This window comes from Aspergillus fischeri, genomic scaffold (assembly GCF_000149645.3).
Source record: "Aspergillus fischeri NRRL 181 1099437636264 genomic scaffold, whole genome shotgun sequence".
In the NCBI taxonomy this organism is placed as follows: Eukaryota; Fungi; Ascomycota; class Eurotiomycetes; order Eurotiales; family Aspergillaceae; genus Aspergillus; species Aspergillus fischeri.
The window spans coordinates 3,519,236-3,534,071 of NW_001509762.1; the positions used below are offsets into that span (position 1 = coordinate 3,519,236).

Genomic DNA, 14,836 nt, shown 5'->3' on the forward strand with positions numbered 1-14,836 from the left:
TCTCTTCCAAATGTACAAGTAACTATATGATGTAAACTTTTAAACATGGGTATCAAAAGATCCCAGGAATGCCAACCCAAGTCTTCTTCTTGTACTCGACGTATTCGTCTCCAAAGAAACATACCAAAAATTTTTCCTCCCCTACGTTCCGTTAGCCCAGTCCACCAGCAATCAGCAACAGACGGAAGAAAACACTCACGCTTGATCCGATTATAAAAGAAGTTCCACAACACAGCCGCATACCCAACGAAACAAACCACATTCCCCAGCACCAGCTGCGTCCCCATACCCCACCAGAAGAACCCAAAGTAGCTGGGGTGCCGCAGCACCGCATACACCCCGTGCCGCACAAGGGTATGGCCCTCCTGCCGCTCGACTTGCACCGTATGGTTGAAGTTCGTCCCCGCCTGCTTCATCGCCAGCGTGCGGATCGTCTGGCCACACACCATCAGCGCGATTCCCAGGACGACCTGCCACTTGATCCCGTTGACGGACGCGGTCAGCGAAGTGTATCCATCGCGCGGGCCGAGGGTGTGCGAGAGCAGACACTCGGCGACGGCGGAGCTGTGCGCGGCGTTGTAGGCCCAGCCGTTCGAGGAGAGGAGGTACGCTGAGATAGAGGCGTAGTGGGTGTTGTACTGCGCTGTGACCCAGTATTCGAGGAAGTGGAAGAGGGCGAGCGAGGAGATGAAGAAGGGGACGCGCCACAGTGGGTGCGGGGAGATAAGGAGGAGGTAGAGCGTGATGCTGGTTGAGATGCCGAGCGCTGTGCCTAGGAGGAAGGCGCGTAGCGATATGCCGGCGAGGGACTTTTCGCCGTTGGGATAGTTGGATTGGTCGAGGGGAGGGGATCGGGATCGCGGCGGCGCGGGTCGCGCGGGTCGCCAGCCTGGTGTGCTGGTGATGCTGTTGGTATCGGGCTGGTTGCCGGAGGAGACGCTTTCGTCTTGGGATGAGGTCTGTTTGGTCATTTTTGGTTTTCGGTCGGGGTGAGAGTGTGGAAGTGGTAGTGGTGTTAGGCAACTTTTTTGGTCTGTCGGCGGAAGCTGTGATGGCCTCAAAGAAGCGTCATAGTCTGGATTATTATAACTTTGACTGGACGTATAGAGCATGAATATGAAGTAGAAAAGAAATTTCAATGCATCTTTTGCAAATTAAAAAGAACAATAGTGTATGTTTATCTATGCCGGATCAAGAACAATACCAGTGCGTCTGTCGTGGATATGGGAGAATTGATTAGTTCTAACTTTAGGATTGTCCCTGAGCTATTGTCGTCACTTCCCCACTCGACCACAATATGACGCTTCAATCGCTGGAGTCGAACATTGTCTACCAACAAAGAAGAGGCAATTTTTATAGGTCCATATCTTTGTAATATGACTTTCACCGGAATGCCGTCCGAGAAAGAGAAGATGCTCCGAGGGGAGCTCTACTATGCCTTCACTCCAGAACTGATAGGTCTTCGGACTCGCTGTAAACATGCCTGTCAGCGATTCAACAATGCCGGTGACGTATCTCGCCGGCGACAAATCGAGCTTTGGAAAGAGTAAGTGATATTAAAAAGGATCCTCAAATGTGTATGACGCCGAGCACAATCCTGAACATGGTCTCGTAACCCCGACAATCTACCTTGAGATGTGGGAGCAGCATGTCTCGCATACTCACTGGACCCCAGCTGATAGTCGATAGCATCGTCGATGACAAGACTCCTCTTCCACCTCCAAAACAGGACCCCGCCGAAGACGATGCTCTTCTATCACGGGAGCCATGGATCGAGGCACCGATCCGGATCGACTACGGGTTCAACGTACGGCTAGGAGAAGGGGTGTTCATCAACTTCAACTGCGTCATCATCGATACTTGCCTTGTCACTATTGGGGCACGAACAATGCTAGGTCCGAACGTCAGTCTATATAGCGGAATTCATCCGCTGGACCCCGCTGTGCGCAATGGAACTGAGGGTCCGGAGCTGGGAAAAGAAATCCATATCGGCGAGGATTGCTGGTTGGCCGGAGACGTGATCGTCCTCCCGGGGGTTACGATTGGGAAGGGAGCGACAATCGGGGCGGGGAGCGTAGTAACTAAGGTATGTCCATAGTCATAGCAGCTGTGGTCACTTTTTCCTTCTGTTCTGTGACTGATGATGATGGTGATAGGATGTTCCTGCTTTCCATCTTGCTGCTGGGAATCCAGCCAGGATCATTCGGGAGATTGAGACATCGATGACCGAGTAATGACACCTCTCCAATCCTCGGCGTACATTTCACAAAGTGCATACCTCTCAGTCTTAATGTATGCTAGCATTCTTGTACAAGTCCAAAGTAGCACAAACACTTCTATGCGAGGCCCCAGCGAGAATCGCAGACAAGAAAACTCAAGTGCATGGAAATAATTAAGGAATAGATAAACTGAGTAGATTGATCAAACTTCTAATTTAGATGAGAAACTGGGCGCGCTAGAAGTCCATAGTAGAAGACTGGGAAGCTTCTGTGGGGACCAGGAGATTTAGGTTTGGACGAGCATCAGACGAAGATCTCTCTGTGATCCGTACCTTTCTACAATGGATTCAACTATCTGGGGATGAATCATCAAGCGGCAGTAACTAACTAACTAACTAACTATGTCTGAGACATCATCAGAACTTATTCTTGACTGGCAGAACTGCAAGTATCCGAGCACGCCAAATTCTCCTCAGCCTCAGGTACCTCACCATTCCAGTTGGTTGGCGGGTTGATTAGCGAAGAATGCTAAGGTAATGCAAAGCATGATAGTCGCATTCTAAATAGATTAAGCTAGACTTGATGCTATACATGCACGCACGTTACAAGGTCCATCATGAGAATCAGTAAGGGGTATGTATAATCTTAATGATAATGATCCTTCGACGTTGACTCCCTCCTGAAGACTATTCCCAGTACCTTTGCGGCGACCAAGATCTTTTGTACCATACAAAGCTGTGATTGTGATGCGGTTCAAAGCTGAAAAATTCGAAGGCGCTAATTGCAGTGACACATATTCAAGAAGAGCATCTTCAGAGGGGCAGCAAACAAGGTAGCTTATTCACCTGCCACGCGGGGAATTGTACTCCGTCCTTCATTATTTAGTGTTGTCCTTCCCATAGTACCTTACGGAGAGGTCTTAACTACACCTAGGTACTATTTTCATACTATATTGCATAAAAGATCTTTAACAATACATAGGTCAAGTCTTCCTCCCAGTCAAAATGCTGCTCTAAAAGGAGGAGCTGTATCAAGGGTTTCTTCTCCACCCAGGCAGGCTTCATGTGTTCATAGCCTCTGGACAAAGAAAAACAGTAGCCTACCAGCGCTTGAATCACACAGGTGACCCACCAGGCCTGTCTCCACCACAACGTCAGAGCTGTCTGTTCTTAATTCTAGGTTTAATTCTTTCTTCCAGCTCTCCAAAGTCCAAGCTTTTTGATTTGGTGGTGTTTGCTGTGGGTTTGCGCTCTTCTCTCCGCCAAACTTGTGATTATTATCATCATCGTCTCACTGATTAGAGTGATAGCTGCCTATCTACCTCGCTTTTTCTTTCTATCTGGTGGTTTTCTATGTAGCTTTCTGCTTTTCACTCTCTACATAATAATCCATTGACATATACCTCCTCCCCCCTCCCCTGGCTTCGCACGCGTACTCTCACACACTTTCTCTTTTCTGTCTTCCCGCCCCATACGCAGAGAGAATTTATTATCTTATCTGTTTGTGGGTAGACATCAACTTGTCAACCATTACTACATCCTCCTATTATACCTCAAATTCCCCCTCACACTCCGACCAGAAGGTAGAGAAAATGTCATGGCAGCTGCCCCGCTAGATAGCTCTAGCACCCCGCCTGACGCTACTCAATCCACCGATTCGACGCGTCCACACGGCGATTCCATGGAAGATCTCGATCCCCAATCTACCCGGAAACGTCCGCGTCTCGACAGTGGAAGCGGCGCCGTTGAGTCGTTGTCGATCGACGAAGCTGCCATCTCTCGAATGTCCAAGTCGACGTCGGCTGCTCCTGCCACGCCCGGAACGACAGATCACGACGTCCCTGCGTCGACCGCCCCCGCCAGCAGAGTGACCATCAATGTGAAATCTCCCACCTCCGATACTATGGCGACTGAATCCTTAGACACTACCGCCGAGCATCCTGGCGCCGGTCCGCCTAATGCTGCCCTAGCCGCTGATTCCCCCAAAGTCGTCTCGATATCGTCGACGCCTGCACAGAGTCCGGAGATTGAGGTGGCCGACTTGGAAGATATGGATCAGGACCCCAACACTTCGACGTGGAGAACGCTCGGGGAAGCTTTGCGGGACCCTGTCACACCAGAGGTGGTGCAGCTCCAAGGGCAGCCGCCTTTGAGTGCTAGCTTTCCCAAGCTACGAGACGCCGATGACCTACGGGAAAACTTGGAGGGGATCAGCGCATTCATTGAGAAAGGTATGCAAAGTGTATCCAATAGTTTGGGTGTATGTTTGAAGCTGCTCGGGACTAACGGAGCTGGGCCGGGCAGGAACTCAACACGATGTTGGTGTCTTCTTGGCCGTGAAGCACTGGTTCGATGAGATTGTACAGAGCTTGGATCAATTTACTGATGAAACTTACGTGGATGACCGAATCTTCTGGGAAGATTTACCCTTGCTGGTGGAGTCATTGCTTCGCAGAGGGTAAGCAGTCCTTTTGAGACACCAGTCGTCGGTGACTACGTCAAGGCGGCAGAACTCCTTCGCTGACGATTATTCACCCATTATAGGCAGTCTCTGGAGCCTGACGATGGCCAAGGAATCTGGTCTTGTTTGGAGGAATTTCTTATCAACTTTGCTTTGCTTGGCTTTCGTCTGGTGCGCTTGGATATACTAACCTTGAAGCAACTGGACGAGAACACAGATATGCAGGCCGTGGATCTTATGTCAAGGGCGTACTTGCAAGCGTTGGGCTGGATATTACAATTACACGGCATTCCCTTCTATCGCGCCATGGAACGCGCCCACGGTTCCGAGATTGTTGATCTTGTCGTTCAGCTCAATATTCGAGTTGCGTTCCTTCCGATCGGTACGATCCACCTGCTATCTGAGTATGCTGCTTGCCTCCTGGCTCTTGTTTCTAGACCCCAATGGTCGCAGCTCTCTTCCTCCTTGGTGCACACCCTCACCATCGTGCACAACATCATGGACTCTGGAGTCGAACAATGGAAAATCCGCGAGGAGGAAAGTATCGCTGAATCTGCGTCTTTCCCTCCTTTTCTGAAACAGGTCTATCAGTTCGCTCGGGACATCGATGGACAGTATCAGGTTCACATCGCTAAGAAGTCACCCTGGGTCACAAGCGACGCGAGTGAGTCGATCCTTCGGTGCATCTCCGGTATCTATCTTGCCATCAGCCGCGATTCGAGTTTCACATCGCAGGTCGCCAAAGACCTCTTGATCGAGCTCCCTGAGCATATCTCCCAAGATGAGCGTGCCTGGATAATTTATTATGCTTGGAGATTTGGTGTACTGCAGAAACATATCAAGGATGGCCGCATGGAATTGAGGGTCCATGGTATAGAAACCATGCAAGCGGATCTCGTCAACGTATGGCGGCAATATATCCAACCCAATCCCACAGGAACCGAGCACCCGCTTGTCCGGTCCCTCGTCGGCTTCCTGAGGGAGAATAAGATTGTCGATTATATTGTCGGCGTCGATTCACATCCTCAACTCATCAGTAGAAGTGGAAATGTTGTCGGCTTCCTGATAGTCACGTCTACTTACGGAGACTTAGACACGGATACTATCTGGAAGACAGTGACAGAGTCACAAGATCCGCGGACGGTATCCGAAGTACTCGGGATGCTAACCAGGACATTCCACATGCATTCACCATTGTCCTCAGCATTAATCTACCTGTGTTCCAAGCTTCTGGAGCTACCTCTGTCTCGGTTTGACGCACGGATGGTGGAGTTCTGTGAGCAACTGCTCTATCAGGTCCGTGAAAAACAAGGCGAGAGAAATCGGCACGACTTGCCGGACGCATCCCATGTGGATGCTGTTCCTCTGCGTTTGTGTGTGCGCCTCATTCGCGAGAGTGCTGCATTTGAAGAGTTCTCGGTAGAGCACAAGGCTTTCTTGCAGAGATTTGCGAGCTCGCAGTTGAGCTCGTTGATAAGTGTCGGGCTGAGTGAAAGTGATAAGATGGATACGTACGAGCGCTGCATTCAGGATATTGCGGAAATGAACCAGTTTACTGTCGGCAGCATTCAGGCCTTGAACGCTCTCCTTCCGGGGTACGAGACTCAGGAGATACGCAAGCTTGCCACAGACTTTGATCTTCCAGCCCTGGCCATTGCCGAAATGGTTCACACAGTGGACATGAAGCAGACAGACTTTGCCGACTCCTTTTCGAAGACCGGATTCATATCCAGAATTCAACTACTTGCACGCATTATTGACAAAGTCCCTGATTCTGTCACGGCGGACCTGGCTGATGTCCTTTGGGAAAAGGTGCTCGTGTCCCAAACACTGGTGGAACAAGGCCGCCGAGCTGTGTGGGACATGTTGTGCGAACTCATGAGACGCAGCCCAAAACGCAATCCATTCATAGAAAGGTGTATCCAAGAGTACCTTCCAAAGTTGTCTCCTAATGACTACACTCCCGAGTTGCTCGCGTTCGCAAAGCAAGCGGTCAATTACGAGGTCCGGTTCAATCCGCCGCCGATCGCTAAAGAGGATGAGGTCGTCTCAATTCCCGGGCTGGACCGTATCTGGAATTTCATTCTCACGGCTCCACCCGGCTCAATCGAAACGGACGCCACAAATTTTGCGATCGAGGTCTACCTTGATCACTCGGTGATCAATCGCTCTCCGCGATCGGCCGTTGAGGCAACTCATATTGCTTTGGTGGATCGTTGTGTTGAACAACTCAAGTCTGCCGCGGCTCATTTGAAGCCACCCATTGGCGGTGTCGCCAATGGTACTGACGAGTCAATGGCAAGCGACCTCAGCAGGAGTGAAAGTCGAGCTGACGCACTACGCTTCAGTCGTTCACTGCTCTTTCTTCGCCAGTTTCTCCAGGGGCTACGGAGTCGGCCTCAATATAGCCCGCCGCAGAATTCACCCCCCAACTTGCCTGATCGTCCGGTGAAGGGCGAGCTGATTGAAATTCGGTATCAGACGTTCAACGGAAGTTCTCAAAGTAAATTTCGATCGTTACGAATTGGAGACCTTGCTACGGCAGCTGAGTTAGTTGAGAAACTCGAACAGCTCACGGGGTTCTCGAAGTTCAGTACCATTACAGGTGGCCGACGGCTGGATCTTTTGGAGAAACCTGATCTCACAATACGCGACCTGAAGATCGGGTCTGGGCTGCTCCTAATCCGGAAGAATGCTGACAGCCGCGAGGTGGCCTCGACAGGTAGACGCCCGTCACTTACTCCGGTAGATTCTGAGGTACTCAAGCATTTTGATGACCTATACGACCTTCTCAATCTTCAGGACTACCTTGCTCGAGAGGTGAGTATTCTTTTTTGGCCTTGCGTGCGTTCCATTGACGATTTTGTTACTTACTCCGGCTACCACAGATCTATGACTTTCTCATTGTCTTTCCGCCTCAAGAGAGGGTGGTTGAATTAGTCAAATCTGTGCACATGACTGAGCAAGACATCTTCCCAGCGGACAAACCGTATAGCCTGCTTTATTCTGCAAATACCCTGTCGAGTTGCTTGAGAGAAGAAGCATTAGAGGTTGTTCCAAGCCCCGATTTCGCCAATCGTGAACTGTGCTGACATCATTGCAGTCGGCTCCAGATCAGGCATTTGTTTCTCACAGCATCCGTGTCGTTGTTGCTGCTCTGACACGCCCAGAGGCGCCTGAATCACCGCCAGAGTCTCTGACGAAAGTTCAGATCGCCGCCAGTCTTGTTGAATGCCTTCTTCAAGCTCTCATGGGTAAGCTGCCTTGGCCATGGTCTACCTTGAACCCGTCGGTGCTGACCGCTGCGTAGTAAGACCACCTGTAGCCGCCGACTCTTTGACAATCACAAATTCTGCCCAGCTGGTACAGCGATTGCAGAAATTGATTGAAATCGGACGGGGAATGCCCTCGACTTGCGTCTTGGAGTCCCGAGTTCAGAGATTGGTTTGCAACTGCTTTGCCGTGCTCACCGAGGGTTCCTTGCGCGATCACAAATTCTGGGAAGTTATCAAGCAACAGGCACAGTTAGACCGCCTCCTTGTATCCCTCCTCTTGGATGAGACTCGACAACCTATTCGCAGAGAGATAATCGAACATATCGCGGTCGCCTGCAGCCCGTCCAAGCTGGCCAGGAAACCAACAAAATCGGTCGATGGGGAAATGCAGGATTCCTCGGAAACAATGGCCTCCGAGAACCCGGTCAGGGTTGACATGTTGGCGACTGTCTGGGATACTTTTGTGAAGATCATGCCGCAGACTCTGGAGCATGCTGAACAATCCCAGGAATTTTTCGACATCGCTCACCTGGTGTTCCAATCAGTCGCGGAGCAATCGCCTAAGGACCTCATATATGGCGAGTATCTCAAGCAGTGGAGCAGCGTCATGCTAGGTCATAAGACACAAGAGGTCAGTGAGAGTCCCGTCGCGTATCCGCTCTCTTCACTAACTGTTGGAAAGTTCGTTGGACGGGAGCCAGTGGATCACCTTATTCTGGGATTCTGTCGTCTTTTGAGGTCGTGCCTGGATTTAGCTGATTCGAGCAATACTGGGGTAGACTCCTTGTAAGTTGATTGAATCAAATGCTCAGTTTCCGACCCTCGCTCACCCTCCTCTTATAGCGACCTTGCCGAGAAGCTCATTGACAATTACCTTTTCCCCAACCTATCTGAGGAATCGGACAACCTCATCGTTCCGCAGATTCCAGTCATGCACGCTCAGACCCGCCAAGAGCTCTATGGCATCCTCAGTCTACTGTGCAAATACTCTGACGATTACTGCACGGTAATCGATTGTGTCAAAGAGCTCATCCCTGCAGGTACAAATTTCCTGTTCCTAGCACGTGCGGCCTGGCTATTGTGATACTGATCAACTGTTGTGACCTGGCAGATTATACATACTCCTCCAGCTGGTGTTTTGATCGGCACAAGATGATTCGTGCTCCCGAAGGCTATGCGGGACTTAAGAATCTTTCCAACACCTGCTATCTGAACTCTCTTCTAACACAACTGTTTATGAACGTTCAGTTCCGCGATTTCATGCTGCAACTCCACCTTTCAGATCCGGATGCTTCCCAGAGGTTACTCGCTGAAACGAAGAAGCTCTTTGCTTACATGCAAGAAACGTGGCTCAGGAACGTTGACCCTCAAGGGCTGGTAGATAACATTCGAACTTATGACAACGAACCGATCGATGTAACGATTCAAATGGACGTCGACGAATTCTATAACCTGCTGTTTGACAGATGGGAGGCCCAGATCACTGGCACCGAGGACAAAAAGAAGTTTCGGTCTTTCTACGGCGGCCAGCTGGTCCAGCAAATCAAGTCCAAGGAATGCCCTCACATCTCCGAGCGTCTGGAGCCTTTCTCCGCCATCCAATGCGAGATTAAGGGCAGAGCGAGTCTCGAGGAGAGTCTACAGGCCTATGTCGAAGGAGAGATAATGCAAGGAGGTAAGCGACTTCGAGAGACAAAGGTTGTGGGTTGGCCGTCATTCTGACTATCCTTGCTAGATAACAAATACTCTTGCACATCGTGTGGGCGGCATGTCGACGCTGTTAAGAGGTAGGCTGCAATTGACATTCCGCAGTAGCACAACTGACGCTGACTTCTCGGTATAGGGCCTGCTTGAAGGAAGTGCCGGACAACCTAATTTTCCACCTCAAGCGCTTCGACTTTGACATGATCACAATGATGCGGAGCAAAATCAATGATGAATTCCGCTTTCCTGAGCACATTGATATGAGCCCATTCAAAGTCGAATATCTTTCTGACCAGAACTCGGATGTCCAAGAGGACGTCTTCAAGCTCGTCGGGGTCCTGGTTCACAGCGGAACAGCCGAGTCAGGGCACTACTACTCATATATTCGGGAGAGGCCCAATGCTGGAGGAAGAGGCTCTTGGGTGGAATTCAATGATTCGGACGTAAGCAGGTTCGACCCATCCAAGATTGCAGATCAGTGTTTTGGTGGTTATAACGACTCGGTCCACCCCGCCACCGTAAACCAAGTGCGATTCAACAAGGTCTGGAACGCTTACATGCTCTTCTACCAACGCATCTCGAGTATGGAGTCGGAAAAATTGCTGTACAAGCCTTCCAAGGCCGACCATCCAGTGCATGTGTCCTTACCGATTCCGCTAGCAAACCACATTGCGATGGAGAATGAGGTCTTTATACGAACATACTGTCTTATGGACCCTTATCATGCCTTGTTTGTCCGACATCTCCTGTCCCGACTTCATGATAACGAGATCACGAACAAGAGACCTAAACTGGATCAGGACATGGTCTTCATCGCATTAGATACCCTAGAACAACTGATCGCGAGAACCAGGGAGCCTCTGGGTCTCGATGTCCTCGTCTCGGAGCTTGTGGGAGTGATCAATGAGTTGCCAAAAGGAGCTCACAGAGTGCTCGAGTGGGTGGTGGAGCGATCAGCAGGTATTCGCAATCTGGTACTGAGAAGTCCTCATGCGTCTGTCCGGGACAGTACGATCAAGATCATTATGCGCGCTCTCGAAAGGCTTCAAGAGCTCCGTGACGAGACACATCTCGATGACCGTGCGAAGGAGAAATGGCACATGCGATACCTTGATGGATTTGAGAATGTCGTTGCCACTCTGGATGGGCTATGGCCCGTTCTCCATACTACAAGCCGTTCATGGGACGATTACTTCACATTTCTTCTGTCTCTTGCCAACCTGGGAAGCTATGAGACTGAGATGATCTTGAACAGCGGGTTTCTCCTCAAATGCCTGGAAATTGTGTGGCTCGATGGAGAAGACTCAAAGAGGTTGAAGCGTCAATATTTGTCTTACTGCAGACTAGTCGAAAAGGGCAGGAAATTTTCGCATAGGAGACTCGTGGATCTTTTGGCATTCCTTTTGACGAAGGTTGACCTCACCGTGGCCCCGACCTCGGATGATGAGCGGCGCTCCTTACCGAATGGCAAATTTTCACTTACAATTACAGAAAATGTGTTCGTTCGTTCTCTCGGGAGGGATCGCGAGCTATCATTGCTGAAGAAAATTCTTCATACAAATCATAATCCTCACGCTTCTATGGCTATCGTCGGTCTTTTGCTGGACTCGGAACCTGAAGCCGGTCTAATGGATCCACTATGCAAGGTTCTGGAAGATGGACTCAGGGTTGAACCCGCTGAGCTCTGTGCACCGTTTCTGGAGGCGACTTTGGTTCTTTGCCAAAGAAGCCCTGATGAGAACAGAATCATTGCACTCATTGACTTTGTTGCCAAGGGCATTGAGTCAATCAACGATAGTGGCGGTAGAGAGCATCTCGCATTCTTTACAAGCTTGCTGACAAGCCGAAACGAACGCCTTGGTCTAGAGAAGAATTGGTTTCTGGCGCAGATTGTGGACAAAATACCTGACTGGGCTCCAACTCTACTCATCTTTCCTGACAGGACGGTCAGGAACACCACTTTGGCGCTTCTACACCAGATACTCTTCAGCGTAGAAGCAGAAGACATGGGCCCTGATTGGCAGTCACATCATGCCGAGATCGTAAAGGAGCTAGTGCGCAACAGTGTCGAGAAGCTAAGAAAGACTTTCTTGACCGGGCCTGCCAACAATGTCGAAGTAAGGGTGATCGAGAGTGTCAAAGCCGTCATAGATCATTGTTTGGTTACGTATTTTGATGACAGCGAAGAGGACCAAGAGGTTGTCCGTCAGGCGCAAGGTTCGTTTGCCCCCGATTCCGTACCTACATTGCCCCTTTACCCTGGATCCTTGCTGACCATCTACTTGTAGCCGTTAGCGCAGCCATCGATGAGCTATCTGTGAATGTGCCAGAAGAACTGGCTTCCGGTATGCTAGTATTTTCTTCTTGATCCCCTATCAACATCTAACCCTTGATGACAGTGTCTGATTTGCCATCTCCAGATGAATGGGAAGAGAATTCCATGCTGCCGAGCGATTCGGAGATGGGGATGGCAGGTTCACCGTGATGAGTAGACTGGCGACGGACTTGATGAAACGCTGTGATTGAATCACACACGAGTGACGATTTTTATGACCAAGTTCTACATCGGACTTGCAGACTCTGCATTTGTCGGCGCTTCCTTACCAGCCCAACAAACGAGAGCAGAAGCGGGCGTTGGCTGTTTGGCTTTTGTTGCGGGCGACCATGGTTGGAGTTTGGCACTTCTCCGTGACCTTTTTCTCCCTTATCTTACAGGTTCCCGAACTTGCGTTACATGATGGGCGATTGTTCTTTGAGACATCGCAATGACGAGGTTTCATGTCGAGCGCGTTCAGGCGTCTTTGGTTGTTGTACCGATCTACTATACACCGTTTCTGATGCGGAAGGTCTGATGCTGTGGAGTAAATGAAGCTATGATCCCAGTTGCTACGATTATAAGAAAAAGTTTTAGAGGAATGGACTAGAGCTATGGAATGTTCTTTCAATCGACATCTGTGTTTTGGGCGACTAATCTTTTCTTGTTTTTTCCCATGTGGAAATATTGTACAGGCTATTGTAAGGATCCTTCGCAATGGATGAATCTGCTCCTTACGGAAGTATAAAATCTAGCCGACTAGTAGTCAACGACCGAGTCAGTGTGGGTTCTCGGGGATAGGTAGGCTATGAAAATCCTAGTCGCTTCATCATAGTCTCCCTCCTGCAAGTACCTGATCGCAAGCGCCCGCGCTCGTAATCCGTGGAACTTGTGGGAGACGGCCAACTGTCCGTCTCAGACATCCTCAAACTCTTCGTCATCCTCATCAGACTCCTCCTTTTTCACATCAGGCTCCATTTTGATCTTCTTCGCTACCGGTCCCTCGTCGGCGGGTGTGTTTGGCGTGCCTACGGCGGTCTGAGGCGCACTCGTTCCGGAATCCGTGTCGAACTCGCGCTTGATGCCGACTGGCGCAGAGGTGGGTGCACTGGCAGGCCCGCCCATGACCGCTGGAGAAGCGGTGTCGCTAGCGGAGACACCGCCGACGTCTTCGAATTCCTCGTCGAATTCGTCGTCTGAATCGTCCTCGTCGGCACTGCTGGCGTCGCGTTGGGCCTGCAGGGCTTTCTCTCGTTCCATCTCGGCGTAGTATGCGGCGACCTTGTCGTCCAGGTCCTCGATCTTGGGTTTGCGGTCTTCTTCCTCCTTGATTTCGGATTTGATGGCGGCGTCTGTCTCCGTCTTGATGTAGTTGACGTTGCCGGCGGTGGTGGAGACGGTCGAGTGGGTGTGCCAGACGGGAAGAGCGTTTTGCTTCTCGAGGGCGGCCTTGCGCGCGGCTTCTTCCGCTTGCTCGGCGGCGCTCTTCTCCTCGGTGGAGGTGAGGGAGATTTCCAGCGCGGCGGCGTCGGTCTTGAGGTTGCCCCGAACGGCTTCTTGTTGTTTCGAGGGGACGACGATGGCGGCTCTGGTTGGGTGTGTTTGTTGGTTGCGGATGACGTCGACCTTGTGCTGCCATGCCGTCTCGAAGTCGTTGGGGGGAATCTCGACCGAGTCGATCTGCTTGAGCAGTTTCAGCATGTTATCGAGCTGGGCCATGAGCTTGCTGTTCTTCTCGTGTCCCGTGCGATCGATGCCCTCGGCTCCTTTGACGTCCTCCGTTCGCTCAAGGATGGCCCCGCAGTTCTGGCACTCGAAGCCCTCGTCCGAATACAGGCTCAGAACATCCAGCTCCGTCCATTCTGCGCCGCAACGCAAGCATACGTATTCCTTCCTTTCCTCGCTTGGCGTGTACTGAGCTTTGATTGTCGAGGTTAATTTCGAGACCTTGAACTTGATCGCGTCGATGACCGGGTGTAACGGGATGTAGTAGTATTCACGGTTGACAGGTCGGGTTGACCCATCTCGAATCTCGGCTCGTGTGCTTCTGCACGTGGGAAAAGTCAATCATGTCAGCTTGGTTGCAGGTCCAATTAGTCTGGTACTGCAAGCGAGCCATACACCGCGATCAAACGATCTTCGCGCAACTTGGCGCAAAGTTTCCGCAGGTCCTTCTGCTGCATGCCTAGGAGGAAAGCAAGATCTTCCGCATGGAGTCTACATCAGGTAAAGTGAGATGAATGTCAGCCATGTATACCTAGGCTCCAGGCTTCCGACACTTGTAAAGCCCTCGGAAATAAACATACACCGAATGGATGAAGAGCGCATCGACTATGAGAATCTGGCGAGTCTCATAGAAAGCCCGGACCACGGTCCGGATGAGAGTATTGGCAAGATCCATCCCAGAGAAGATTGAGATTTATCGCGTAACTAAGATAAACCTGTAATTACCTCGCGGTTCAAAGCAAACACGAAGGGGAACGGCGCAAAGATTCTTGATGTCACCGAAGAGAGCTTTAACGAAAGACGAGGGACATTCTTTTCCGTTCAGACAGCCGAAAAGGCTAGATCGGGTTTGAAGGAGGGAAGAAGAGGTCCAACAGCCTGGACGCAGCCTTAACTCAACGGAACTGCAGAACAGGGACAAAGGAGCGTGGTAGAAGAGAAGGATGAGGCGAGTTGGAGTTGAAAGGCTGGAACCAAATAGCATGCCCGAGGCACCCACGGTTAGTGCCTGAGGCGCCGAAGAGCTGTCCAATCGATCTTTCACTAGCCCCGATCTGGTGTAGCGCATGTCCGACGTCAGATCGCAGCCAAAAATGGTCAAAAAACGCTAACGTGAAGCCATCTAGATGCAACAGAAG

General features: G+C 50.7%; 4 protein-coding genes across 4 annotated transcripts, besides 1 other annotated feature; 2 read left to right on the forward strand and 2 right to left on the reverse strand.

Annotated features, from left to right (window-relative positions):
- Positions 1–52: 52 nt before the first annotated feature.
- NFIA_084050 (protein-S-isoprenylcysteine carboxyl O-methyltransferase) lies at positions 53–971 on the reverse strand (the record flags this gene model as incomplete). The annotated part of the gene is made up of 2 exons (XM_001260349.1): positions 53–141; positions 200–971. The coding sequence occupies 2 exons, from the start codon at positions 969–971 to the stop codon at positions 53–55; spliced, it is 861 nt and encodes a 286-aa protein (XP_001260350.1).
- A 405-nt stretch (positions 972–1,376) lies between these two features.
- Positions 1,377–2,234, forward strand: NFIA_084060 (sugar O-acetyltransferase; the record flags this gene model as incomplete). Its single annotated transcript, XM_001260350.1, has 3 exons — positions 1,377–1,546; positions 1,690–2,086; positions 2,157–2,234. 3 exons carry the CDS (start codon positions 1,377–1,379, stop codon positions 2,232–2,234), a joined length of 645 nt encoding a protein of 214 aa, XP_001260351.1.
- A 365-nt stretch (positions 2,235–2,599) lies between these two features.
- Positions 2,600–2,621: a microsatellite.
- Positions 2,622–3,815: 1,194 nt separating this feature from the next.
- Positions 3,816–12,143, forward strand: NFIA_084070 (putative ubiquitin C-terminal hydrolase; the record flags this gene model as incomplete). Its single annotated transcript, XM_001260351.1, has 12 exons — positions 3,816–4,449; positions 4,523–4,676; positions 4,763–7,499; positions 7,568–7,729; positions 7,783–7,933; positions 7,990–8,740; positions 8,798–9,007; positions 9,085–9,629; positions 9,690–9,741; positions 9,798–11,875; positions 11,947–12,003; positions 12,058–12,143. 12 exons carry the CDS (start codon positions 3,816–3,818, stop codon positions 12,141–12,143), a joined length of 7,617 nt encoding a protein of 2,538 aa, XP_001260352.1.
- A 744-nt stretch (positions 12,144–12,887) lies between these two features.
- On the reverse strand, positions 12,888–14,373 carry NFIA_084080 (putative transcription factor TFIIE complex alpha subunit; the record flags this gene model as incomplete). The annotated part of the gene is made up of 3 exons (XM_001260352.1): positions 12,888–14,019; positions 14,094–14,189; positions 14,279–14,373. The coding sequence occupies 3 exons, from the start codon at positions 14,371–14,373 to the stop codon at positions 12,888–12,890; spliced, it is 1,323 nt and encodes a 440-aa protein (XP_001260353.1).
- Between the last annotated feature and the right edge of the window lie 463 nt (positions 14,374–14,836).